Source organism: Somniosus microcephalus, chromosome 9 (genome assembly GCF_052327205.1).
Source record: "Somniosus microcephalus isolate GS21.2 chromosome 9, FLI_Smic_1.0, whole genome shotgun sequence".
Lineage (NCBI taxonomy): Eukaryota > Metazoa > Chordata > Chondrichthyes > Squaliformes > Somniosidae > Somniosus > Somniosus microcephalus.
Window position 1 is genome coordinate 186,848,427 of NC_140995.1, and position 27,938 is coordinate 186,876,364.

At 45.3% G+C, this 27,938-nt stretch overlaps 1 protein-coding gene across 1 annotated transcript in view; it reads left to right on the plus strand.

Moving 5' to 3' along the window:
• The window catches only part of phip (PHIP subunit of CUL4-Ring ligase complex), a 291,703-nt gene that overhangs the window by 164,932 nt on the left and 98,833 nt on the right, over nt 1–27,938 (plus strand). Inside the window, exons 14-16 of the mRNA XM_085997697.1 lie at nt 570–723; nt 9,832–9,966; nt 25,518–25,646. Coding sequence (XP_085853823.1) covers nt 570–723; nt 9,832–9,966; nt 25,518–25,646 — 418 coding nt within the window. The remainder of the gene's footprint in view (nt 1–569; nt 724–9,831; nt 9,967–25,517; nt 25,647–27,938) is intronic.

Below are 27,938 nucleotides of genomic sequence, written 5' to 3' on the forward strand. Positions count from 1 at the left end.
ATAAAAGGGACAGTGGCAGCATGGATACAAAATTGGCTAAGTGACAGGAAACTGAGAGTAGTGGTGAACGGTTGTTTTTCGGATTGGAGGAAGGTACACAGTGGTGTTCCCTAGGGGTCGGTACTAGGACCATTGCTTTTCTTGATATATATTAATGACTTAGACTTGGGTGTACAGGGCACAATTTCAAAATTTGCAGATGACACAAAACTTGGAAATATAGTGAACAGTGAGGAGGATAGTGATAGACTTCAAGAGGACATAGATAGGCTAGTGGAATGGGCGGACATGTGGCAAAAGAAATTTAGCGCAGAATAGTGCGAAGTGATACATTTTTGTAGATACCGATAAACAAATTATATATCATTGCTATTTGTGATATCTTGCTAACATTCACTGGAGTTCAAAGAACTTTATCATACGTGACGCACTTTTGAGACATTTTTGAGAGACACGATAAGGTGCTATGTAAATGTAATTTTTTTGAAGTTTTAAATTTTGAGAAGATTAATTTTATTTTACTTTTGGAAAGAATGCTGCTAACGTGTTAAATGTTCATGTTATTAAAGGTATAATCCACAAGGATTAGAAGACAAAGTGAACAAACTGAAAGTAACCATGGTGGCATGGGATCGTCATGACAACACTGTTATTACAGCGGTCAATAACCTTACATTGAAGGTTTGGAATTCTTGCACTGGTCAGCTCATACATGTTCTGATGGTAAGAAGCTGCATTATTAATTTTCAGTAACCTAATCTAGGACATAACCAGAATTTTTTGGTTAATGTTACAGAATGAAGAATACCTTCTCCCTCTCCATGACATGGAGTAAAGCCATTTGTTGTATAGGACAAGCATTTTTTTTTTTACGTTAAAGCCCATTTTTCTCCACCTTCCTAATTTCCTCTCCTAAAACTGCTGGCTTGTGCTGACCACTCTTTAGTAACTTTTCAAAGTGGCTGCTCTTTGTGTTTATGCACAGATGGAGTGTGTCAGCCCTGACTGTGTGATCGTGGGAGACATTATAGCTAAGTCTGATTCTGTCCATAGGTGCACTTTCCAGCAAAGACATTGAATAGCAATCAAGAATAGGGACCTCAGCTCTTTTTTCTTTCCCCTTAACCTTGGGTCACTGAGGTCAGAGTGATCTGCACAGTGTCTTAAATGGAGTGCACTTACACAGTGTGTTGAAACGTGGGAATTTGGAGCAGAGTGGGAATTTGGAGCAGAGTGGGAAGGAGGAACTGCTTTTTGCCTCCAGTATTTGGAGTGCTTTGTATTACAGGTAAATATTTAATTTCATCTATCTAGAACTTAAATTAGATCTAGTAATTAGTTAAAAACTAAACTGTAAGCTAAGTTAATTAAATACATAAACTTTAATTAACGACATAATTAAAACAAGCTTATAAAGTGATGGCAGTGCAGGTGGTGTGCTGCAACTGCAGCATGTGGGAGTTTGTGGAGAGCATTACGATCCCGGACGACCACTTCTGCAGTAAATGTCTGCAACTCGAGGAACTTCAGTGCAGAGTTGTTGAGCTGGAGTCCGAGGTGCAGACATTGTGGGGCATCAGGGAGGGGGAGAGTTATCTGGACACTTTGATCCAGGAGGCAGTCACACTCCTTAGGCTAGGTAGTGGTACAGGTCTGGTTAGTGGTCAGGGACAGGAGGGTGTGACTGCAACTCATGCAGGTAAGGGGACCCCAGGTGCAGTGCTGGAGGAGCCTCAGCCTTTGCCCTTGTCCAACAGGTATAAGGTTCTTGCTGCCTGTGTGGAGGAGGGCAAGGTCTACAGGGTGGATGAGCAAATTCACCACGGCACCATGGGGGGAGTGAAAAGAAATGTTGTATTGGTAGGGGACAATATAGTAAGGGGGATAGATACTTTTCTCTGCAGCTGTGATCGGCACTTCCGAAGGCTGTGTTAAGGATATCTCCTCGTGGCTGGAGAAGAATTTGGAGTGGGAGGGGGAGGATCCAGTTGTCGTGGTCCACGTAGGAACCAACGACCTAGGTAGAACTAGGAATGAGGTTCTGCTGAGAGAGTTTGAGGAGCTAGGGTCCAAATTAAAAAGCAAACCCTCAAAGGTAATAATCTCTGGATTGTTACCTGAGCCATACGCAAATTGGCATAGGGACAAGCAGATCAGTGAGTTAAATGCATGGCTCAAAGAGTGATCTGGGAGGAAGGAGTTACGATTCATGAGGCACTGGCACCAGTACTGGGGAAAGAAGGAGCTGTTCCGTTGGGACGAGCTCCACTTAAACCGGGCTGGGACCAGTACCCTGGCGAATTGAATTACTAGGGCTGTAGATAGGGCTTTAAACTAAAAAGGGCGGCGGGGGGGGGGTGGTGGCGGGCGTGGGTGCAGCGTCAGGTGGGGGGGAATTTAGAAATCTAAAGGGAAAAGTCAAGGCAGTGGAGCAGTGTAGCGATTTGGGTAAAGATAAACAGTGCGTGACAGGAAAGGACAGAGAGTTTAAAGGTAATCATGCATCAGCGAATAAGGTGAAAGCAGGGAATAATGGTAAAAGGTTAAAACTAAAGGCTCTTTACCTGAATGCATGAAGCATTCGTAACAAGATAGATGAATTAATAGCACAAATAGTGATAAATGGGTATGCTCTATTAGCCATTACAGAGACATGGTTGCAAGGTGACCAGGGTTGGGAACAAAATGTTCCAGGGTACTTGACGTATTGGAAAGACAGGCAGTCTGAAACAGGAGGTGGGGTAGCCCTAATAATTAAGGATGACATAAGGAGAGTAGTGAGAAAGGATCTTGGCTCAGAAGATCGGGAAGAAGAATCAGTATGGGTGGAGGGAAGAAATAACAAGGGGCAGAAAACAGTGGGGGGAGTCGTTTATAGGCCCCCTAACAGTAGCTATACCATTGGACAGAGTATTAATCAAAAAATAATAGGAGCTTGTAACAAAGTTAATACAATAAACCTGGGGGACTTTAAAATCTGCATATAGATTGGGCAAATGAAATTGGCAAGGGTAGTCTGGAGGACGAGTTCATGGAATGTATTCGAGACAGTTTCCTAGAACAATACATCATGGAACCAACCAGGGAACAGGCTATTTCAGATTTTGTTTTGTGTAATGAGACAGGGTTAATTAGTAATCTTATTGTAAAGGATCCTCTAGGGACGAGTGATCATAGTATGATAGAATTTCACATTGAGTTTGAAAGTGACATTTTAATTCCAACACTAGTCTTAAACTTAAACAAAGCCAATTACGGAGGTATGAGGGACAAGTTGGCTAAGGTGGATTGGGAAATTAGATTAAAAGGTATGTAGATAAGCAGTGGCAATCATTTAAAGAAATATTCCAAAATTTTCAATAAATGTAAATTCCATTGAGAAATATAAACTTCACGGGGAAAGCGATCCATCCATGGCTAACTAAAGTAGTTAAGGATAGTATCAGAGTAAAAGAGGAGCAGTAAGCCTGAGGATTGGGAGAGTTTTAGAAACCAGCAAAGGATGACCAAAAATTGACAAAAAGGGAGAAAATAGAACATGAAAGTAAATTAGCAAGAAATCTAAAAACAGATTGTAAGAACTTCTACAAGTATGTAAAAAGGAAGAGAGTAGCAAATGTAAGCGTTGGTCCCTTAGAGGCTGAGACAGGAGAAATTAAATTGGGGAACGAGGAAATGGCAGAGACTTTAAACAAATATTTTGTATCTGTCTTCACAGTAGAAGACACAAAAAGTATATTAAAAATAGTGGGGAACTAAGGGGCTAATTAGAGCGAGGAACTTGAATAATTAATATTAATAGAGAAAACTTGAGGAACTAATGGGACTAAAAGCCGACAAATCCCCTGGACCTGATGGCCTACATCCTAAGGTTCTAAAAGAGGTTGCTGCAGAGATTGTGGATGGATTGGTTTGATTTTCCAAAATTCCCTCGATTCAGGAAAAGAATCACAGAAATTTACAGCACAGAAGGAGGCCATTCGGCCCATTTGTCCTTGCCGACCAACAAAGAGCTATCCACCCTAATACCACTTTCCAGAACTTGGTCCATAGCCTTGTAGGTTTTGGCACTTCAGGTGCATATTCAAGTACTTTTTAAATGTGATGAGGGTCTCTGTCTGTACCACCCTTTCAGGCAGTGAGTTCCAGACCCCCACCACCCTCTGGGTGAAAACATTTCTCCTCAAATCCTTTCTAAACCTCTGACCAATTACTTTAAATCTATGCCCCCTGGTTAGTGACCCTTCTGCTAAGGGAAATAGGTCCTTCCTATCCACTCTATCTAGGCCCCTCATAATTTTATACACCTCAATTAGGCCTCCCCTCAGCCTCCTCTCTTCCAAAGAAAACAACCCCAGCCTAACCAATCTTTCCTCATAGCTAAAACTCCCCAGCCCAGGCAACATCCTCGTAAATCTCCTCTGCACCCCCTCTAGTGCAATCACATCCTTCCTGTAATGTGGTGACCAGAACTGCACGCAGTATTCTAGCTGCGGCCTAACTAGTGTTTTATACAGTTTAAGCATAACCTTCCTGCTCTTATATTCTATGCCTCGGATAATAAAGGCAAGTATCCCGTATGCCTTCTTAACCACCTTACCTACCTGTCCTGCTACCTTCAGGGATCCGTGGACATGCATTCCAAGGTCCCTCTGACCTTCTGCACTTCTCAGTGTCCTACCATTTATAGTGTATTTTCTTGCCTTGTTAGCCCTCCCCAAATGCATTACCTCACACTTCTCTGGATTGAATTCCATTTGCCACTGTTCTGCTCACCTGACCAGTCCATTGATATCTTCCTGCAGTCTGCAGCTTTCTTCTTCATTATCAACTACACGGCCAATTTTTGTATCATCTGCAAACATCTATATCATTGATATATACCACAAAAAGCAAAGGACCCAATACTAAGCCCTGCGGAACCCCATTGGAAACAGTCTTCCAGTCACAAAAACACCCTTCGACCATTACCCTTTGTTTTCTGCCTCTGAGACAATTTTGGATCCAACTTGCCACTTTGCCTTGGATCCCATGGGCTTTTACTTTCGTGACCAGTCTGCCATGTGTGACCTGATCAAAACCCTTGCTAAAATCCATATAGACTACATCAAACGCACTACCCTCATCGACCCTCCTAGTTACCTTCTCAAAAAATTCAATTAAGTTAGTCAGACACGATCTTCCCTTAATAAATCCATGCTGACTGTCCCTGATTAATCCATGTCTTTCTAAATGAAGATTTATCCTGTCCCTCAGAATTTTTTCCAATAATTTTCCCACCACCAAGGTTGGGCTGACTGGCCTGCAATTACTCAGTCTTCTCCCTTTTTAAACAATGGTACCACATTAGCAGTCCTCCAGTCCTCTGTCACCACAGCTGTAGCCAGATAGGATTGGAAAATGATAGTCAGAACCTCTGCTATTTCCTCTCTTACTTCTCTTAACAGTCTGGGATACATTCTACAGAAAGCCGGCACAGACTCAATGGGCCTAATGGCCTCCTGTGCCATTATGACTCTATGACATTTCTTCCGGGCCTGGTGTTTTATCCACTTTCAAAGATGCTAAACCCCGTAATACTTCCTCTTTCACTATGTTTATTTAATCTAATATTTCACACTCCTCCTCCCTGATTGTAATGTCTGCATCGTCCCTCTCTTTTGTGAAAACAGACGCAAAGTATTCATTAAGAACCATACCCATGACTTCTGCTTCTACACACAGCTAATCTTTATGGTCCCTAATAGGCGCCACTCTTACTTTAGTTATCCTCTTGCTCTTAAAGTATTTATAGATCACCTTTGGGTTTTCCTTGATTTTACTTGCCAATATTTTTTCATGCCCTCTCTTTGCTTTCCTAATTTCCTTTTTAATTTAACCCCTGCACTTTCTATACTTCTCTCGGCTTCCTGCAGTATTGGTCCCAGCAGATTGGAAGGTAGCAAATGTAACCCCGCTATTCAAGAAAGGAGGAGAGAGATAACAGGGAACTATAGGCCAGTTAGCCTGATATCAGTCGTCGGGAAGATGCTGGAATCCATTATTAAGGAAGTGGTAACGGTACTTAGAAAATCATAATACGATTAGGCAGAGTCAACATGGTTTTATGAAAGGTAAATTGTGTTTAACAAATTTATTAGAATTTTTTGAAGATGTAATTAGTAGGGCAGATAAAGAGGAACCAGTGGATGTAGTATATTTGGATTTCCAAAAGGCATTCGATAAATTGCCACATAAAAGGTTGTTAAGCAAGATAAGGGCACATGGGGTTGGGGGGTAATGTATTAACATGGATAAAGAGCCTGCAAAGGGATATAGACAGATTAAGTGAGTGGGCAATAAGGTGGAAGATGGAGTATAATGTGGGAAAATGTGAGGTTATTCACTTTGATAGGAAGAATAGAAAAACAATATTTTTTAATAGTGAGAGGCCTAGAAATTCGGTATGGCCCCGCCAGGTCTTTTGCGCCCGAAATTTTGCGCTCGCCAGGATTCCCGTAGCGCCCGCCTAAAATTCAGTTGCGACGGGCCAAGACGGCGGCGGGCGCTATTGCAGGGTTTGGCCGCCTCGCTAGGGGCGATGAATGTCACTTTCAGGCGTCCAGCTCCCGCTGCGGCACCCGATGCGGTGCGGCAGGCTGGGGTACTGCAGGCCTTCTCCTTCTCTTAAGGAGGAGCTGCCTGCAGCCGTCAGATCGCCGGTGGATTCCCCCGGCAAATGAGCCCGGCACCACGGAAAAGTGCCGGGCTCGCGGGACTCAGACATCAATACCGCAGAGGGGTGGTGCAGGAGTCCGGGGAGGGAGGTGCGGGCAGGCGGCCGCCGGGAAAGCGGCCGGCCGCCGCTCCACCTTTATGCGCCGGCCTTTCGGAGCTGCAAGACCCCGTTTCACAAACGCTGTTTGCGGCTGCCACGGGCGAGGCGGCCGCAACTGAATTTGGCCATCGGGCCGGAATAGCATTGCAATCGGGGCGCTGCGCACACCGATGACGTCATCGGTGCCGGCGCGGCGCTACCGGCTAACGCCGATGTTAGGGTCCATCTGAATTTCGGGCGATAAAAAACTTCAGGCGCAAACCACTTTATAGCCAATAAGTGGGCGCAAACGCAACTGAATTTCTAGGCCAGAAACTATTAAATGTTGGTGTTCGGAGAGATTTAGGTGTCCTAGTACAAGAAACACAGAGTTAGCATGCAGGTGCAGCAAGCAATTAGGAAGCCAAATGGCATGTTGGCCTTTATTGTTAGAGGGTTGGAGTACAAGAGTAAGGAAGTCATACTACAATTGTACAGGGCTCTGGTGAGACCACACCTGGAGTACTGTGCACTGTTTTGGTTTCCTTATTTAAGGAAGGATATGCTTGCCTTAGAGGTGGTGCAACAAGGGGTCACTAGATTGATTCCTGGGATGAGAGGGTTGTTCTATGAGGAACGATTGAGTAGATTGGGCCTATACTCTGGAGTTTAGAAGAATGAGAGGGGATCTCATTGAAACATATAAGATTCTGAGGGGGATAGACAGGGTAGATGCTGAAAGATTGTTTCCCCTGGCTGGAGAGTCTAGAACTAGGGGGTATAGTCTCAGGATAAGGGGACGGCCATTTAAGACTGAGATGAGGAGGAATTTCTTCACTCAGAGGGTTGTGAAGCTTTGGAATTCCCTCCCCCAAAGTGCTGTGGATGCTCAGTCGTTGAGTATATTCAAGGCTGAGATAGATAGATTTTTTGATTCCAGAGGAATCAAGGGATATGGGGATAGGGCAGGAAAGTAAAGTTGAGGTCGAAGATCAGCCATGATCTTATTGAATAGCGGAGCAGGCGCGAGGGGATGTATGGCCTACTCCTGCTCCTAATTCATATGTTCTTAGGTCGGATATACTGCCCCATTGTTGCCTTGCTGCACTCAGTGATAGTGTTAAGGCTAATGGTCAAATTTAGACTCTTCAGTTTAGCAGCACACCATGCATTTAGGAAAGTAGCCTCTCTCTTTTAAAAAAAAGTTTTAAAGATTTTTACAAAACCATATTGTTTGTGATGGTCATTATTAATCATTTTCTTTATTCACTTAAAATTTATGTAGACGTTTATCCACAGCTGAAATAGTCAAATTGGGCTTCAAGCTCCTGGCTTATTTATTTTTCCCTTTTTTCATTAGTGGTGTAACATTTGCCACATTTCAGTCCTTTAGTCCATTCCCGTTTCCAAAGATTGATTTTTTTTTTATTATCGCTAATAGTTGTTCATTCATAACCACTTTTGATATGCCTACAGGCCTACTTTCATCTTCTGTAAAAGCATCTCTGCCATTCTCTCACTCTCAAGTACAAGATGACCCCCTTCATCTCCAAGTGATCCATCACTTTTTTTTGCTTATCCTTTTATTCCTTCTATACTTTGCGTTTTCATTTTCCATTGACCTCAGTTTTTTTCATATTCCCTCAGCCTTCCTAATCTCTCTTTCTGTTCCTTTTATAATCCTCGTAGTTTTCTACAATTTTGGTCATTCTGACTTATCCATAACTTGATGCCAGATGGGCAATCTCAAAGAACAGAGATAGTCATGAAATCAAAGGTGGGTTTGGATAGCTAAAGTTGAGTGTCTTCACCATATATATGGAAGCTGACTCCATACCTATGAATAATGTCTCGGAAGAGCAGTATGTAAATAAGGAAAAGAAGGAGGGCAAGGATGGAACCTTTTGGTACGCTACTGTGTGGAGGTGGGAGGGGAAGGCATTACTGAAGATGTGCAGACTACACTGGAATAGGTAGGAAAGGCAAACAAGGGCAGTTCACCTGCAGATGAACCATGGAGAAGGGTTTAGAAGGATGGAGAATTTGAATGTGCTAGTACACTGCAGAAAGGTCGAAGCTGACAGGGAGGGGGTTAATGCATTATGATTGCAATCACAGAGGATATCATTGGTGACTGACTAGGGCTATCATGAAGGAGTTTTGGGAGAACTGAGCTGGTGCTGGTCAATGTCCCTGCTAAGCTGCGCGCGCACGTGGTGGCGCAGTCATCTGCAAGGTCCCGCGCAGGCTGCTCACCGGCTTTTACATTGTAAATACCGTGCATGCACAGAAATTTAAAGGGACCGCGTATTAAAAGAAACAGGCCGTGCAGAACAACGTGCAGTTTACAGGGAACATTGGTGCTGGTTGGTGACGGCGATTTTGAGGAGCTTAAAGAGGAAAGGGAGACTTGATATCAGATAATAGTTGGAGAGGATGGAGGAATTGAGGGTAGGTTTTTTCAGGAGGGGTGTGATGATAGCAGTTTTTAAGGGGAGGGAAACATTGCCTGCACAAAGGGAGTTGTTTACGATATTGTCCAGGATTGAGATAAGGAGACAAAAGCAAAATACTGCAGATGTTGGAAATCAGAAATAAAAACAGAAAATGCTGGAAATACTCATCGACCTGAAACGTTAACTCCGTTTCTCTCTCCACAGATGCTGCCTGACCTGCTGAGTATTTCCACCATTTTCTGTTGAAATAAGGAGAAGTAATTAAGTAGTCAGGATTTGGGTCGGAAGGGGATCAAGAGAGCAGGACATGAACCGTATGAAGGAAATTGGCCTGGAGTGAGTGCTGAGGGGGGCAGAATTGAAAAGAGGTGTGGGGTTGGTGCTAGGGTGGGTGAAAAGGTAGACGGGGCAGACAGGGAGGAGCAAACAGTGGCAGTTAAAACAACCTAATAGCCTGTACCCTGACCAGAAAAAAAAATTGTTCATTATTTGTGACTGATTTTTTAAAAAGGGGCATGATAATGACTGTCTTTACCTGTATTACTAGTTATTAACAATTCAACATTGATGATGTTGCAGGGACATGAAGATGAAGTGTTTGTACTCGAACCACACCCTTTTGATCCCAGGGTCCTCTTCTCTGCAGGGCATGATGGCAATGTCATAGTTTGGGACATAGTGAGAGGAGTGAAAATTCGATCATATTTCAATATGGTACAAATATTTATGTTTTCTAAACTGTATATATGTGACTTAAAAATGAATTTAACCTATTTCCCGTTGATAACTATTGCCGTTATTGTTTGTCACAATTACTTATTTTTAGGTGATAGAGAGATGCATGCTCCTTTGAATATTCCAGTGGTTTGATACTTTGTCACCTTTCTGGCATTATTGTTACCTTGTTTAGGTGCCTTTTTAATTGTACATAACAGATATCATAAAATATATTGAAGCACTCCAAAAAGTCTTTTTTTTTAACACTACAGCCCTCGAGAGACAATCACTGAAAAAAGCATGTGTAATAGTGTGAGTGTTTTGCTGTCACAAAATGCAGGCATTCAATTTACAAGTCACTGCACATATCACAAAGTAAGCGTGCAATTAAAAAAAAAAACTTCCTTTACCCCCAAATGATCTCCATTCTTCTGAAGGTTGTGACTTGTGACGGTTCTGTGTGTACTGCAGTCCTCGTAAGTGACAATTCTATTTTTCATATATGTGCCTAAACAGTGAGTGCTGCAGGCTATATAATTGTGCAGGACCATAACCACAGAGGCTGACCTGGTTCTCCCATAATATCTACACAGATGTATTTTCAAGTAATGATTTGATATGTGAACAATGCCAACTGAATAATTTTCCTACAGAGAACCATCCTGTTCTCTGACGCCCCCCCACCCGCCCCCCCCCCTAGAACCGCAATTATTAAAATCTTATTTTTAGCGTATTTTGTCTTAACAGAAAATTTTGAGAGCATATTCTTAAAGAAAAACTGAAATTGAGTTTCTTAAAGTCTTCAGCACCTCCACTGGCTTTAACTTTACTGAAGTAATAATAAGAAAAGAAAGAAAGAAAGACTTGCATCTATATAGCACCTTTCATGACCACCGGACGTCTCAAAGCACTTTACAGTCAATGAAGTACTTTTTGAAGTGGAGCCACTGTTGTAATGTGGGAAACACGGCAGCCAATTTGCACACAGCAAGCTCCCACAAACAGCAATGTGATAATGACCAGATAATCTGTTTTTGTTATGTTGGTTGAGGGATAAATATTAGCCAGGACATCGGGGATAACTCCCCATCTCTTCTTCGAAATAGTGCCATGGGATCTTTTACGTCCACCTGAGAGGGCAGACGGGGCCTCGGTTTAACGTTTTATCCAAAAGACGACACCTCCGACAGTGCAGCACTCCCTCAGTACTGCACTGGAGTGTCAGCCTAGTTTTATGTGCTCAAGTCCTCGGAGTGAGACTTGATCCCACAACCTCTGACTCAGAGGCGAGTGTGCTACCAACTGAGCCACAGCTGACACTAGAGAAGTTCACTATTGTATTGCAAGTATTTAAAGAAATGGAGACCACTTTATGGGTTTTAAAGCACATTGCAGATGCCCCAACTATAATCTTCCAAAGTTTTCTCGATTCAGGAGCAGTTCCTTTAGATTGGAAAATTGTGCATGCCACTCCGCTATTTAAAAATGGTGAGAGAGCGAAACCAAGGAATTATAGACCTGTTGGTACAACATCTGTTGTCGGAAAATTGCTAGAGTCTGTGGCCGGGATTTTGCTCACCTCGGTGGGTCCGTGGCGGGCGATGTCAGTGACTGGTCCTGACCCCACTGCTGGCTCCATCCCGCTCTGTGAAATGAATTTCCGTTAGTAGGGCTTGTTAAGCCCACCCAACGTGTTTCCTGGCCAATTAGAGGAAGCGGGTCTGGTGACGTCATTTAATGATGCATCATCAGCCGGATTCCTTAAATGGACCATGGCCAAATTAATTTTGACATTTGTGCTGTCAGTGTTTTACAGCATTGAAGTGCTGCAAACACTGACAATCACTGCACAAAGACACAGGGCTGCACCCAGGTTCTCCCATGACTCCCTCCATATGCTTATGGAGGGAGTCACAGCACGCAGGGAGGTCCTCTTCCCTTCCCATGGGTGGAAGACACCTCTCCAGGCACCAACACAGCCTGGTTGCACATTGCACAGGAGGACACAAGCAGGGATGTCGTCAGGAGGTCCTGGGTGCAGTGGCGCAAACCTTTCAATCACGAAACGTTACTGCAAAGCCACACTCGCCTTCATCCTGCTGTGCCTCTCATCACATCCCCATCACTCTGCCTTCCCTACCCTACCCCTGCATGTCCTTACACCAACTTACCTTGCACCTCCACTTATCCCCCTCTCCCTATCTATATTATCACATCCCCATCTCACTAGCCACCCCTCACACTCGCCCTCATCCTAGTGCAATCATACCAACTAGCAACACACAAGGGTAGCTACTTGGGTGTTTTATCCAATGTTCATGTAAAGTTTCTGTTAATGTGCTGTCAAACATTGAAATTTTTATTTTCAACACTTTGCCTTCTTGGACAGATTTGTGTGTACCTTTGGAAGTGGCTTAGCGAGTTGCAGTAAATAGTGAGACATAACGGTATCCCCTGCAATGGTAATGAGTGTGAAAGGAATGGCTTGGACATTGTATGGATGCTTTATGGTGTTGGTGTGTGGTGGTGCCAACCTGGCGCATCATGTGGCAGCCAGGGTGTACAGCATCAAGTGAAGAAAATCTGGCCATGGTGAGGCCATCCCTGGCCTCCCGGGTAGCAAAGTGCACAGGTGCTGATGTCCTGTGACCTGTGCAGCATCAATTGATTGCAGAGAAGGTTGGTGTTGTTGTTGGTGCTGCTGGTGTGCCTGGTGTTGGGGTTGATCATGGTCCTATTCTGAGGACCAAGGTGAGAGAGTATAAAGGGCACCCATGTTGATGGAATAGATGGCAGGTGAAGTAGGGATGATGGAAGCATTCTGTCAATGGTGAGAGAGTTCTTCCCATGAGGTGAGAGTGGAAAATGGAAAGCCTGCAGAATGTGTGCTGGAAATGGAGTGAGAGAAAGCTTTTGCCTGAGGAAAGCGAATATCAGCTTTTACTGTACATTTGAAGCTGTCAAGTAATCAGCTGGAGCAATGGCCACTGAACTCCTGCCTCAGCTTGACAGCCGTGGTCTGCGCACTGCGGGAATCCCGTGGTCATGAAGTTAAAGACAAAAAGTAAGTGAAAAAAGGCTGGTTAGCATCTAGTTGCCAGATTCGTATCATTTTAATTAGGTCCCCTGTTGCTGCCGGTCGGGTCTGCTCAGCGTTGACAGACCCGACATTGGGAAAGACGCGTGGCAGCGGGTTCTCAACGTGACCGCTGACCCCCCAACCGCAAAATTCCAGCCTATAATTAAGGATAGAGTGACTGAACACCTCGAAAATTTTCAGATGATCAGAGAGAGCCAGCATGAATTTGTGAAAGGTAGGTCATGCCTGACAAACCTGATTGAATTTTTTGAGCAGGTGACTAAAGTAATGGACAGGGGAATGTCTATGGATGTTATTTATACTCCAGAAAGGATGTTATTTATACTCCAGAAGGCATTTGATAAAGTCCCACATAAGAGACTATTAACTAAGGTCCCACGGAATTGAGGGCAAATTATTGACCTGGTTAGGAATTTGGCTGAGTGGCAGGAGGCGGGCAGTAGGGATAATGGGTTGGTACTCAAATTGGCAGGAGGTGACTAGTGGTGTCCCGCAGGGATCTGTATTGGGGCCTCAACTATCCACAGTATTTATTAATGATTTAGATGATGGCATAGAAAGTCATATATCCAAATTTGCCGATGACACAAAGATGGGTGGCATTATAGGCAGTGTTAGATCGAAGCATAAAATTACAAAGGGATATCGACAGATTAAGTGAATGGGCAAAACTGTGGCAAATGGATTTCAGTGTATGCAAATGCGAGGTCATCCACTTTGGACCTAAAAAGGGTAGAACAGGGTACTTTCTAAATGGTGAAAGGCTAAAAACAGTGGAGGTCCAAAGAGACTTGGGGGTCCAGGTACATAGATCATTAAAATGTCATGAACAAGTACAGAGAATAATCAAAAAGGCTAATAGAATGCTGGCCTTTATATCTAGAGGACTAGAGTACAAGGGGGTAGAAGTTATGCTGCAGCTGTACAAAACCCTGGTTAGACCACACCTGGAGTACTGTGAGCAGTTCTAGGCACCGCACATTAGGAAGGATATGAAGCCTTGGAGGGAGTGCAGCGTAGGTTTACTAGAATGATACCTGGACTTCAAGGGTTAAGTTACGAGGAGAGATTAAACGAATTAGGGTTGTATTCCCTAGAATTTAGAAGGTCAAGGGGTGATCTGATCAAAGTTTTCAAGATATTAAGAGGAACCGATAGAGTAGATAGAGAGAAACTGTTTCCACTGGTTGGGGATTCTAGGACCAGGGCGGCATAGTCTAAAAATTAGAGCCAGACCTTTCAGGAGTGAAATTAGGAAACACTTCTACACACAAAGGGTGGTAGAAGTTTGGAACTCTCTTTTGCAAATGACAATTGATGCTAGATCAATTGTTAATTTTAAATCGGAGATTGATAGCTTTCTGTTAACCAAAGGTATTAAAGGATATGGGCCAAAGGCGGGTATATGGAATTAGGTCGCAGATCAGTTAGAGATGTAATGCCAAGGTTCCTCTGGTGACTCCCAGCGAGTTGGCATCTGCTGACACCTGCATCCATGCAGCATTGGTCTCAGTGGGAGGCCTCTTCCTCCCTGACCTAGGGAAGAGGACCTCCCTGTGGGCCCTAACCCCATCCAATAATGCCTGCAGTGAAGCCTCGTCGAATTTGAAGGCAGCTCGGGGTCTGGCACTGGCCACAGTTGCTGCAGGCTCCTCTGCCATCCTGTATGGTTCATTTGGAAGCCTTCAGAGGATGCAGTGCTTGCCATGGACCTTGAAAGCACCACGAATGATGACATCATACTGTGGGGATTTCTGACTCGATTTAGACAATTAGCAAGGCTTCCCACATGCTGGGAATTAATTGGCCAATTGAGGGAAAATTGCGTGGGGCTGGCTGACACTTTTTTTATGTGTGTCAGAAACCCCACATTCGGGGAAATCCGACCATTCCCCACACAAGCCGAAAATCGGGGCCGATGGGCTGGATTTTCATTGAGGAGGCGGGACTACAACTTTCGGGGTTGTAGTCCCGCCTCCATCGAGTTCTAGCCAACCCACGTGATTTTGACTTGATTGACCCTGTTGAGCCCGCCCAGCGGGCTCAGCAGGCCAATTAAGGGCAACCCGGCAACAGGTGACGTCACAGATTGATATTTCATCTGTCAAGACCTTTTGACAGATGAAATATCAGCGTTTGACAGCTGTTTGAAGCTGTCAAACACTGACAATCTGTACTCTTAAGTTAATTCCTTCCTCTCAGGATGATTTAGAGATCTCTCTGGAACAGAAAGCTGAATGCTGCAATTTTTGACAGATCGCGGCCATTCTGCTTTCTGTGCTGGTGAGATGAGGGACTCCCGAGACCTGAAGGAAAGAAGGCTGTAAAGGTGAGTACATGTAAGTAAAACTTCTTTAAACACTTTACACACACCAAACACACTTACCTCTGCATTCATGCACCCATCACTCACCTGAACACCGGACATCTCGACCCCTCCAAGCCCTTCATCCCGATGGCCCGCCTTGTGTGGTTTGGAGCCGTCGGGAATCCAACATTTCACCAATGAAAATAGGGATTAGGCTAAAAACTGCCTGTTAACTACCTGTTAACAGGCAGTTAATTGGTACTAATCCCCTTCCCGCCTCGGGGAGGCGGGTCCCAGTGCGGGTCGGGTACCCGCCTCCTTTGAAGCTGGCGTTGGGGCGGGATGGGTTCGTGCCCCCCCGATTTTGGGATTTTAACCCCCCACACGCCTCCAATCCCGCCTCCACGGCCCAATGAAAATCCTGCCCGGTGTGTTTCCCCACCCCCAACATTGGAAATTGAGCCCCGGTGTTGCCTTACAATTATGATTCTTCTAAATGCACTCGTAGGGAGCACATAACTTTCAGAAAGCCTCAGCCTTGACTTAATTGGACACAATAGTGAATCTCAAAGTCACTGTTATAGGGTGCAAAGTTCCAGTCCCGCTTAGATTTAGTGTCACTTATACTCGCTGGAGTTTAGAAGAATGAGAGGGGATCTCATTGAAACTTATAAAATTCTAACAGGACTAGACAGACTAGATGCAGGAAGGATGTTCCCGATAGCGGGGGAGTCCAGAACCAGGGGTCACAGTCTAAAGATAAGGGGTAAGCCATTTAGGACAGAGATGAGGAGGAATTTCTTCACCCAGAGAGTGGTGAACCTGTGGAATTCTCTACCACAGAAGGCAGTTGAGGCCAATTCATTAATTATATTCAAGAAGGAGTTAGATATATTTCTTAAGGCTAAAGGGATCAAGGGATATGGGGAGAAAGCAGGGACAGGGTACTGAATTTGGATATAATAGCAAAATACTGCGGATGTTGGAAATCTGAAATAACAACAGAAAATGCTGGAAATACTCAGCAGGCCAGGCAGCATCCGTGGAGAGAGAAACAGGGTTAACGTGTCAGGTCTGGGACCCTTCATCAGAACTGGAAAAAGCTGGAAATGTAGCAGATATTAAGCAGGTGTAGAGACGGGGGGGGGGGAGGAGTGGGGTTTAAGGAGGGGAGGAAGGAATTGAAAGAACATACTGTGAAAGTGTTGCAAATGGGAATGGCAAAATCATACTGCATGAAAAATGGGGGCAGGAATTATTATCTGAAATTGTTGAACTCTATGTTGAGTCCGGCAGGCTGCAAAGTGCCCAATCGAAAGATGAGGCGCTGTTCCTCGAGCTTACGTTGAGCTTCATTAGAACAGTGTAATAGGCCGAGGACAGAGAGATCAGAGTGGGAGTGAAGTGGAGAATTAAAGTAACAGGCGACCGGAAGCTCGGGGTCACCCTTACGGACTGAACAGAGGTATTCCGCAAAGCGGTCGCCCAATCTGCGTTTGGTCTCCCCAATGTAGAGGAGACTGCATCATGAGCAGCGAATACAGTATATTAAATTGCAAGAAGTACAAGTAAATCGCTGTTTCACCTGGAAGGGGTGTTTGGGGCCCTGGACAGTGGGAAGGGAGGAGATAAAAGGGCATGTGTTGCATCTCCTGCGTTTGCACGGGAAGGTGCCAGGTGAAGGAGAAGGGCTGTTGGGGGTGATTGAGGAATGGACCAGGGTGTCACGGAGGGAGCTGTCCCTTCGGAATGCTGAAAGGGGAGGTGAGGGGAAGATGTGTTTGGTGGTGGGATCACGTTGGAGGTGGCGGAAATGGCAGAGGACGATCCGTTGAATGTGGAGGCTGGTGGGGTGAAAGGTGAGGACAAGGGGAACCCTATCTTGGTTCTGGGAGGGAGGGGAAGGGGTGAGAGCAGAAGTGCAGGAAATAGAACGGACACGGTCAAGGGCCATGTCAACCACAGTAGAGGGGAATCCTCGGTTGAGGAAAAAGGAAGACATGTCGGAAGCACTGGTATGGAAGGTGGCATCATCAGAACAGATGCGGCGGCGACGGAGAAACTGGGAGAATGGAATAGAGTCCTTACAGGAAGCGGGGTGGGAGGAAGTGTAGTCCAGGTAGCTGTGGGAGTCGGTGGGTTTGTAGTGGATGTTTTTCGAAAGCCGATCGCCAGAAATGGAGACGGAGAAGTCAAGGAAGGGAAGGGAAGAGTCGGAGATGGACCATGTGAAGGTGAGGGAAGGGTGGAAATTGGAAGTAAAGTGAATGAACTTATCTAGTTCAGGGCGAGAGCAGGAAACGGCACCAATACAGTCATCGATGTACCGGAAAAAGAGGAGAGGGAGGGGACCTGAGTAGGACTGGAACAAAGAATGTTCCACATATTTTTAAATTAATTAAAGGAGTAAGTCATGGCAGGAGAGTTCAGACCCGTGTTCTGCTCCTCTTGCTCCATGTGGGAAGTCAGGGACGCTGCCAGTGTCCCTGACGACCATGTGTGCGGGAAATGCATCCAGCTGCAGCTACTTGTAGACCGCATTACGGCGCTCGAGCTGCGGGTGGATGAATTTTGGAGCATGCGCGATGCTGAGAGGCTCGTGGATAGCACGTTTAGCGAGTTGTTCACGCCTCAGGGTAGGGCTGCACAGGGGGTGACCATCAGGCGGAGCAACAAAGGCAGGCAGGTAGTGCAGGGAACCCCTGCGGACATCCCCCTTTCAAACAAGTATACCAAGTTGGATACTGTTGAGGGGGATGACTTACCAGGGGAAGGCAGCAGCAGCCAGCTTCTTGGCACCAGGGAAGCTTCTGCTGCTCAGGAAGGGAGGAAAAAGAGTGGGAGAGCAATAGTGGTAGGGGATTCTATCGTAAGGGGAACAGATAGGTGTTTCTGTGGCCGCAAACGTGACTCCAGGATGGTTTGTTGCCTCCCTGGGGCCAGGGTCAGGGATGTCACTGAGCGGCTGCAGGGCATTCTTAAGGGGGAGGGTGAGCAGGCAGAGGTCGTGGTCCACATTGGGACCAACGACATAGGAAGGAAGGGAGATGAGGTCCTGCATCAAGAATTTAGGGAGCTAGGTAACAGATTAAAGAGCAGGACCTCAAAGGTTGTAATCTCTGGATTACTCCCAGTGCCACGTGCTAGTGAGTATAGGAATGGGAGGATAGAGCAGATGAATGCGTGGCTAAGGAGTTGGTGTAGGGGGGAGGGTTTTACTTTCCTGGATCACTGGGCCTGCTTCTGGGAAAGGTGGGACTTGTACAAGTCGGACGGGTTGCACCTGAACCAGAGCGGGACAAATATCCTTGCGGGGAGGTTTGCTAGCACTGTTGGGGGGGGTTTAAACTAACTTGGCAGGGGGATGGGATACAGAGGGGAGCTGAAATAGGGGGTGATGTGCTGCCAATTATAGAGAAAAAAACAAGTCAGCTTGGTAGACAGGGCAAACATATAAGGGCAAGGCTGGATGGCATCTATTTTAATGCAAGGAGTCTTGCAAATAAGGTGGATGAACTGAAGGTGTTGATAAACACATGGGAGTATGATATTGTTGCTATCACGGAGACATGGTTGAGGGAGGGGCAAGACTGGCAGCTCAATATTCCGGGGTACAGAATCTTCAGGCGAGACAGAGGGGGAGGTATAAGAGGAGGGGGTGTCGCAATATTAATTAAGGAGTCAATTACTGCAGTAAGGAGGGATGATATATTAGCAGGTTCCTCTAATGAGGCCATATGGGTGGAGCTTAAAAACAAAAAGGGGGCAAGCACTTTGCTGGGAGTGTACTATAGGCCTCCAAACAGTCAGGGGGAGATAGAGGAACAGATATGTAGGCAAATCTCAGAGAAATGTGCAAATAATAGGGTAATAATAATGGGGGATTTCAACTTCCCCAATATTAACTGGGATAGTCAGAGTGTGAAAGGCTCAGAGGGTGTAGAATTCTTAAAGTGCATCCAGGAGAGCTTTTTGAGCCAGCATGTAGAAAGTCCTACAAGAGAGGGGGCGGTACTGGACCTAATTCTAGGGAATGTGGCTGGCCAAGTGGAAAAAGTGCTAGTAGGTGAGCACTTTGGTGACAGTGACCATAATATGGTAAGATTTAAGGTGGTCATGGAAAAGGACATGGATGGGCCGGAAATAAAGGTTCTAAATTGGGGGAAGGCCGATTTTAATAGGATAAGGCAGGATCTGGCCAAAATGGACTGGGATCAGTTACTTGTAGGAAAATCCGCATCGGAGCAATGGGAGGCTTTCAGAAGGGAGATTGAGATCATACAATGGCAACATGTTCCCGTAAAGGTCAAGGGTGGTTCCAAAAACCACAGGGAACCTTGGATGTCAGGGGATATACGAGAATGGATTAGGAAAAAAAGGAGGGCTTTTGGCAGATACAAAAGGCTAAAGACGGAGGAAGCCCTAGAGGAGTACAAAAAGTGCAGGGGGATACTTAAAAAAGAAATTAGGAGATCAAGGAGGGGCCATGAAATAACACTGGCGAGCAAAATAAAGGAAAATCCTAAGATGTTTTATAAGTATATTAAGGGTAAGAGGATAACTAGGGAAAAAATAGGGCCCATTAGGGACAAAAGTGGCAATCTGTGTGTGGAGCCGGAAGATGTAGGAGGGGTTCTGAATGAATTTTTTGCATCTGTTTTCACTATGGAGAAGGACGATGTAGACATAGAAATAGGGCGGGGGGACTGTGATATGCTCGAACATATTAACATCGAGAGGGAGGAGGTACTGGCGGTTTTAGCTGGCCTAAAAATGGATAAATCCCCAGGCCCGGATGAAATGTATCCCAGGCTGCTGTGTGAGGCAAAGGAAGAGATTGCGGGGGCTCTAACACATATATTCAGGACCTCTCTGGCCACAGGGGATGTGCCAGAGGACTGGAGAACCGCTAATGTAGTACCATTATTCAAGAAGGGAAGTAGGGAAAAACCGGGGAACTACAGGCCAGTGAGCCTAACATCAGTGGTAGGAAAATTATTGGAAAAAATTCTGAGGGACAAAATTTGTCTCCACTTGGAGAGGCAAGGATTAATCAGGGATAGTCAACATGGCTTTGTCAAGGGAAGATCATGTCTGACTAATTTGATTGAATTTTTTGAGGGGGTGACTAGGTGTGTGGATGAGGGTAACGCAGTGGATGTGGTATACATGGATTTCAGTAAGGCCTTCGATAAAGTCCCGCACAGGAGACTGGTCAAGAAGGTAAGAGCCCATGGAATCCAGGGTGCCTTGGCACACTGGATACAAAACTGGCTTAGTGGCAGAAGGCAGAGGGTGATGGTCGAAGGTTGTTTTTGTGACTGGAAGCCTGTGGCCAGTGGGGTACCACAGGGATCGGTGCTGGGTCCCTTGCTGTTTGTGGTCTACATTAATGACTTGGATATGAATGTAAAAGGTATGATCAGTAAGTTCACGGATGATACAAAAATTGGTAGGGTGGTAAATAGCGAGGAGGGTAGCCTCAGTCTGCAGGACGACATAGATGGGTTGGTCAGATGGGTGGAACAGTGGCAAATGGAATTTAACCCGGAAAAGTGCGAGGTGATGCACTTTGGGGGGACTAACAAGGCAAGGGAATACACAATGAATGGTAAGACCCTAGGCAAGACGGAGGGTCAGAGGGATCTGGGTGTGCAAGTACACAGATCCCTGAAGGCGGCGGAACAGGTGGATAAGGTGGTAAAAAAGGCATATGGGATACTTGCCTTCATTAGCCGAGGCATTGAATATAAGAGCAAGGAGGTTATGATGGAGCTGTATAAAACACTGGTTAGGCCACAGCTGGAATACTGTGTGCAGTTCTGGTCGCCACACTACAGGAAGGATGTGATCGCGTTGGAGAGGGTGCAGAGGAGGTTCACCAGGATGTTACCAGGGCTGGAGCGCTTCAGCTATGAAGAGAGACTGGGCAGATTGGGTTTGTTTTCCTTGGAGCAGAGGAGGCTGAGGGGGGACATGATTGAGGTGTACAAAATTATGAGGGGCATAGATAGGATGGATGCTGAGGAGCTTTTTCCCTTAGTAGAGGGGTCAATAACTAGGGGGCATAGATTCAAGGTAAAGGGCGGGAGGTTTAGAGGGGATTTGAGAAAGAACTTTTTCACCCAGAGGGTGGTTGGAGTCTGGAACTCACTGCCTGAAAGGGTTGTGGAGGCAGGAACCCTCACAACATTTAAGAAGCATTTGGATGAGCACTTGAAATGCCATAGCATACAAGGCTATGGACCAAATGCTGGAATTTGGGATTAGATTAGACAGGGCTTGATAGCCGGCGCGGACACGATGGGCCGAAGGGCCTCTATCCGTGCTGTATAACTCTATGACTCTATATCCCATGAACAGGCAGGCATAGCTAGGGCCCATGCGGGTTCCCATAGCAACACCTTTAATTTGGAGGAAGTGAGTGGAGTCAAAGGAGAAGTTGTTCAATGTGAGAACAAGTTCAGCCAGGCGGAGGAGGGTGGTGGTGGATGGGGACTGGTTGGGCCCCTGTTCAAGGAAGAAACGGAGCGCCCGAAGGCCGTCCTGGTGGGGGATGGAGGTGTAGAGGGATTGGATGTCCATATTGAAAAGGAGACGGTTGGGGCCAGGAAACTGGAAACTGTTAAAGTGACGGAGGGCGTCGGAAGAGTCGCGAATGTAGGTGGGAAGAGACTGGACAGGGGGAGAAAAAATAGAGTCGAGATAGGAAGAGATAAATTCTGTGGGGCAAGAACAGGCTGAAATGATGGGTCTACCAGGGCAGTCCTGATTGTGGATCTTGGGAAGGAGGTAGAAGCGGGCTGTGCGGGGTTGGGGGACTATGAGGTTGGCGGCCATGGAGGGAAGATCTCCAGAGGAGATGAGATCAGTGACAGTTTTGGAAACAATAGCTTGATTTTTGCTAGTGGGGTCATGGTCCAGGCGGAGGTAGGAGGAGGTGTCGGAGAGTTGGCGTTCAGCTTCCGCACGGTAGAGGTCGGTTCGCCAAACAACAACAGCACCACACTTATCAGCAGGTTTAATGATACTTTACAGCCTGCCGGACTCAACATAGAGTTCAACAATTTCAGATAATAATCCCTGCCCCCATTTTTCATGCAGTATGATTTTGCCATTCCCATTTGCAACACTTTCGCAGCATGTTCTTTCAATTCCTTCCTCCCCTCCTTAAACCCCCCCCTGTCTCTGCACCTGCTTAATATCTGTGCTTAATATCTGTTACATTTCCAGCTTTTTCCAGTTCTGATGAAGGGTCCCAGACCTGAAACGTTAACCCTGTTTCTCTCTCTACGGATGCTGCCTGGCCTGCTGAGCATTTCCAGCATTTTCTGTTGTTATTACTGAATTTGGATGATCAGCCATGATCTCATTGAATGGCGGAGCAGACTCGAGGAGCCGAATGGCCTACTCCTGCTCCTATCTTCTATGTTTCTATGTCACTGCTAAAAACAACATGTCCTTTAGATCAAGCTATAAAATCATGGGAAAAGCCTACTCTCAACCTCTACCAACAACCACAACCAACAATAATCTGTTGTCACATCCAGACTCATTACTCCAATGCTTGACTGGCCAGCCTCCCATTCCTCGCCCTCTCTAAATTTCAGTGCATCCGAACCTCTGCTGCCCCTATCCTATCCCACACCAAGTCCAGCTCACACATCACCCCTGTCCTCACTGACCCACACTGGTTTACAATGCCACAAATTTAAAATCCTACAATGGCCTCTCCCCTCCCTATCTCTGTAACCTTCTACCCGACCCCCACCTGCCCCCAATTCGTGATCCCTTGCTTAATCTGCCGCCATGTGCATCTCTTTCCCTCCCCGCCACCTTCAACCTACCATTGGTGGCTGAGTCTATACCTGTCTGAGCCCTACATACTGGAATTCCCTCCCTAAATCCCTCCACCGTTGCAACTCCCTCTCCTTTAAGACCATCATTAAAATCCAGCTCTTTGACGAAGCATTTGGTTACCCCTCCTAATATCTGTGAAGGGTTTTAGAATGTGTTTTTATATTAAACCAAGTTAGTGCTGATCGTTGTCATCGCCTCATCCTACTCATCTTTTTATATTATTTGTTCTCTGGATGTGGGAAACACTGGTTAAGCGCATTTATTGCTCATCTGTAGTTGGCCTTTTCCTTGAATCACCGCTGTCCTTGTATTGATGCTGCCCCCACAATGATGTTAGGTAGGGCATTCCAGGGTATTGACCCAGCAATCATGAAGGAATAGTGATGTATACCCAAGTGGGACTTCGGAGGTAAGTTGAAGGTGATTGCATTCCCACAACATTGCTGCTCTTATCCTTCTTGATGGTAGAGGTGGCAGGAGAGAACGTAAGAACATAAAAAATAGGAGCAGGAATAGGCCATTCGGCCCGTCGAGCCTGCTCCACCATTCAATAAGATCATGGCTGATCTTCTGCCTCAACGCCATTCACCGGCCCTATCGCCATATCCCTTGATGCCCTTACTAGTCAGAAATCTATCGACTTCTGTTTTGAATATTCCCAATGATTGAGCCTCCACAGCCCTCTCGGGTAGAGAATTCCAAAGATTCACCACCCTCTATGTGAAGAAATTTCTTCTCATCTCAGTCCTGAATGGCCTACCCTTTATCCTGAGGCTGTGGCCCCTGGTCCTAGACTCCCCAACCAAGGGAAACATTCTCCCAGCATCCACCCTATCAAGCCCTGTAATAATTTTGTATGCTTCAATGAGAGGGAGATGCTGTCAAAGTAACCATGGTAATTTACGGCAGTGAATCTTGTAGACTGTACATACTGCAGCCACAGTGTGCCAGTGGTGGATGGGATGGATATTGAGTCCAGTGGCATGTACCGACCAAGCAAACTGCTCTGTCCTGGATGGTGTTGAGTTTCTTCAGTGTTGTTGTGACTGAACCCATCCAGCCAGATGGTGAATATTCCATCATACTCCTGACTTGAATCTTGTAGGTGGGGGTTGGTTTTGGGGGTCTGGAAGTGAGCCACTTTTCAGAGTACCCAGTCTCTGCCTTGTTCTTCTAGCCTACTCCTGGCTACATAACGTGGAACTAAATTTTGTTTTTGTAGAAAATGTCTTGAGATTTATTCTATGTAATAACTTCCCATCTTTCCTATCAAAATGGAACTGCATAGTGGAGCTTTTGGGTAGCAATATTGTAAGATCACATAGAATATTACAAGGTTCCTTGTTAATGGGGATTAATTGTAAAATATTTTGTGGTTTATTTGTGCAACTGAGAAAGCCAAAACCTGATTTTGTTATTTTCTTTTTGCTATCTCCTTCACTGGTATTTTCAATTGATACTAGGAGGATAAAAGATCAAGCAGTATGTAAATAGATTTTTGAAAAAGCTAACTTTATTATGAATAAAAATGCTGCTTCAATTTAGTTTTATTAGTCTGTAACCTGCTGAATAATCCAGAACTCTCTATACTTGGCACTACAAATTACTGACACTTCTAGGGTCTATGTAACACTGAAAACTGCCCTCTCCTTCCTCCCTCCAAATAATCACTACAAATGCAGATGTGCTTACTGTAGTCAGCACATTGACTTGAGCATTGTGAGATCTTAGTTCTATTTAAAGCCACTCCAGTCACGTGGGGATGATGAGTGTAATTCATGCAGCTGAAATACTGTATGTAGTGTTCTGCCTGTTCTCAATGAGTAGCCTTGGGCAGGAGTTCAATAATTGTTTTGTGCTTTAGCCCACACAATAAAAATGCCTAGATTTTTTTTTTACATTTAAAGGACAGAATAGTCTCTTTTTCCATTGCTGCTGATTTTTTTTTCGTCTTCAATCATTAACTTCTCTTGGATTAATTGTGACTTAATTTCTGTGGTGAGTGTGGCTACAGAATGATTTTCCTCCTTGGGGAATATAGTGCAATTGTTTAATTCTAATTTAAAAAAAAACTTCTATATCAGAAATTCGAGTGTGTTTTATGTATGCGGTACTGGCAATAAAGTCAACCATACTATTCTTCTCTGGTAATCATCATAAAATCTAAGCCTAAACTGCTTGTTCTGAAATATGTTTTTTTAGAATGCAACATACACAACTGCTTTACATGTGTGTTTTCCTCCTTGTTATTTTTACATGCCGTATGTATTTATGTTTCAGATTGAAGGTCAGGGACATGGAGCAGTGTTTGACTGCAAATGCTCCCCTGATGGGCAGCATTTTGCATGTACTGACTCCCATGGGCATCTTCTCATCTTTGGCTTTGGCTCGAGTAGTAAATATGACAAGGTATGAAGTAGAAATAAAACATAATTTGTCTCATCATTTTTTTCTGTTTGTGCTGGTAATGAACATTTTCTAATTCTTTGAAACTGCAGCATTGCAAATATATTCAGATTATACTCTCAGTTGACCTTCTCATTATGTAAGTATTTAATTCTCCTTGCTGCTAGCTCAGTAAAAAGAAAAAAGAAAGACTTGCATTTCTATGGCGCCTTTCATGACCACCGGCCATCTCAAATCGCTTTACAGCCAGTGAAGTACTTTTGAAGTGGAGTCACTGTTGTAATGTGGGAAACGCGGCAGCCAATTTGTGTACAGCAAGTTCCCACAAATAGCAATGTGATAATGACCAGATAATCTGTTTTTGTTATGTTGGTTGAGGGATAAATATTGGCCAGGACACCGGGGATAACTCCCCTGCTCTTCTTCGAAATAGTGCCATGGGATATTTTACGTCCACCTGAGAGAGCAGACAGGGCCTCGGTTTAACATCTCATCTGAAAGATGGCACCTCCAACAATACAGCACTCCCCTGGAGTGTCAGCCTAGCTTTATGTACTCAAGTCGCTGGAGTGGGACTTGAACCCACAACCTTCTGACCCAGAGGCGAGTGTGCTACCAACTGAGCCACAGCTGACAGCATGTGGGTAGGCTACTGGATGTCAGAAGAATGCAGTACAAAGCTATCCAGACTTGTGTTTCTTGTATAGTCTGTCTTTCCATGGCAGATGAATGTTATCAGTGAGAAAATAGATAACTTGTTTTAAAGAAATCAGCGAATCAATATTTTTGATGATGCAGGAGGTATTTTTTTCCTCTGCGTGTAAAGTTAAAGAATTAAAAAAAAATTGAACTATCATTGTAAGCCAGCAACAATTTATTAAGACACGTTTTCTTTAACTTTTCACATAAGAGGGGGAAAAATATTGTCTAGGGACAATATATTTTTTCTTTCAGTTGCTTAATCATAATTAAAATTATTGGCTTTTTATAGTTTTCCTGAGAGCATTAAGAGTCAACCACATAATGTGGGACTGGAATCACAGGTAGGCCAGAGCAGGTAGGGGTGGCAATTGGATTTTTACAACAACCTAGCAGATTTCATGGTAATTTTCTGGTGCTCACCCACCAATGACCAGATTTATTGAATTCAGTTTCCCAACTTGTCATGGTGGTCTTTGAACTCATGAGCCTTGGGTCTAGTATCATAACCAGCATCTGAAGAAACTGATTTTTCTTTCTATGCGAAGAGATTGAGAAATTACATAATTCGGGTCTTTAAAATGTTGAATTAATGGATTGTAAGAAAGCTTTTTGGCTTCAGTTGGTTGCTGTATAGAGGACACAGATTCAATATAGTGAAATTTCATTCTCGGCTAGAGATTCTTCGGAATGTATTTTCTCACAGTTATATGTGGAATGAACTTCCAGCAGATTTGGTGCTAATTCACTGATTTAAAAAAAAGTTGAATGGTTATCTGGCAGGAAATGGGATTGAAGGTTGCAGAGATAGATCTAGGTCTTAAGTGATCAAATAGTTATGGATCATTTGCAGTATGTTGTTCAGTACATGGCAAGGAGGACATTTGGGCCTAGAAATTCGGTGGGCTGCGCCACCAGTTAGCGCCCAAAGAGGGCACTTAGTGGGTTTAGCGCCACTGGCTACGCCTCCCACAAAATTTAGCGGGGCTAGCCGTTAGCGCTGCGCCGCCACCGATGACGTCATCGGTGTGCGCAGCGCCCCGCTACCGCCCCGATCGTGAAATTTGGTAGCGCCCCCTGCTGTAACGCCGGTTGCAATTTGCGACCGGTTCAGGGGTGCCTACCTGCGGCGGTTGAGGTGTGGGGCGGCTATTTTTTTTGCTGGCCACCTGCCAGCACCTCTTCGCGCAGCCGTCCCCGGCCTCCTGAGCCCCCCCGCGCGTTGTGCCAGCTGTCTCACAAGAGCCCAGCACTTCTCCTCAGTACCGGGCTCTTTTGCCAGCACTCGCGATCTTAGATCGCGCTGCAGCAGGCCCCTCCCCTTTAAGAAGGGGAGGAAGGCCTGCAGTACCACAGCGCACCGTGCCGCAGCGTGTGGCGCTGCAGCACGTTGCGCTGTGAACTTCAGTTGCAACGCCCCAAGACGGATGCGGGGCGCCTCGAGTAGCGCCACGCTTCCGTTTGGGGTGCTCAAACTGAATTTCCGGCAGGCGCTCACGACTCCTTCCGGGGCAGTACTTCCGGCGCCCTGGCGAGACTGGCGCCCCAAACGGGGCACCACCAAATTTCTAGGCCTTGTTGTTTTGGAATTTTACC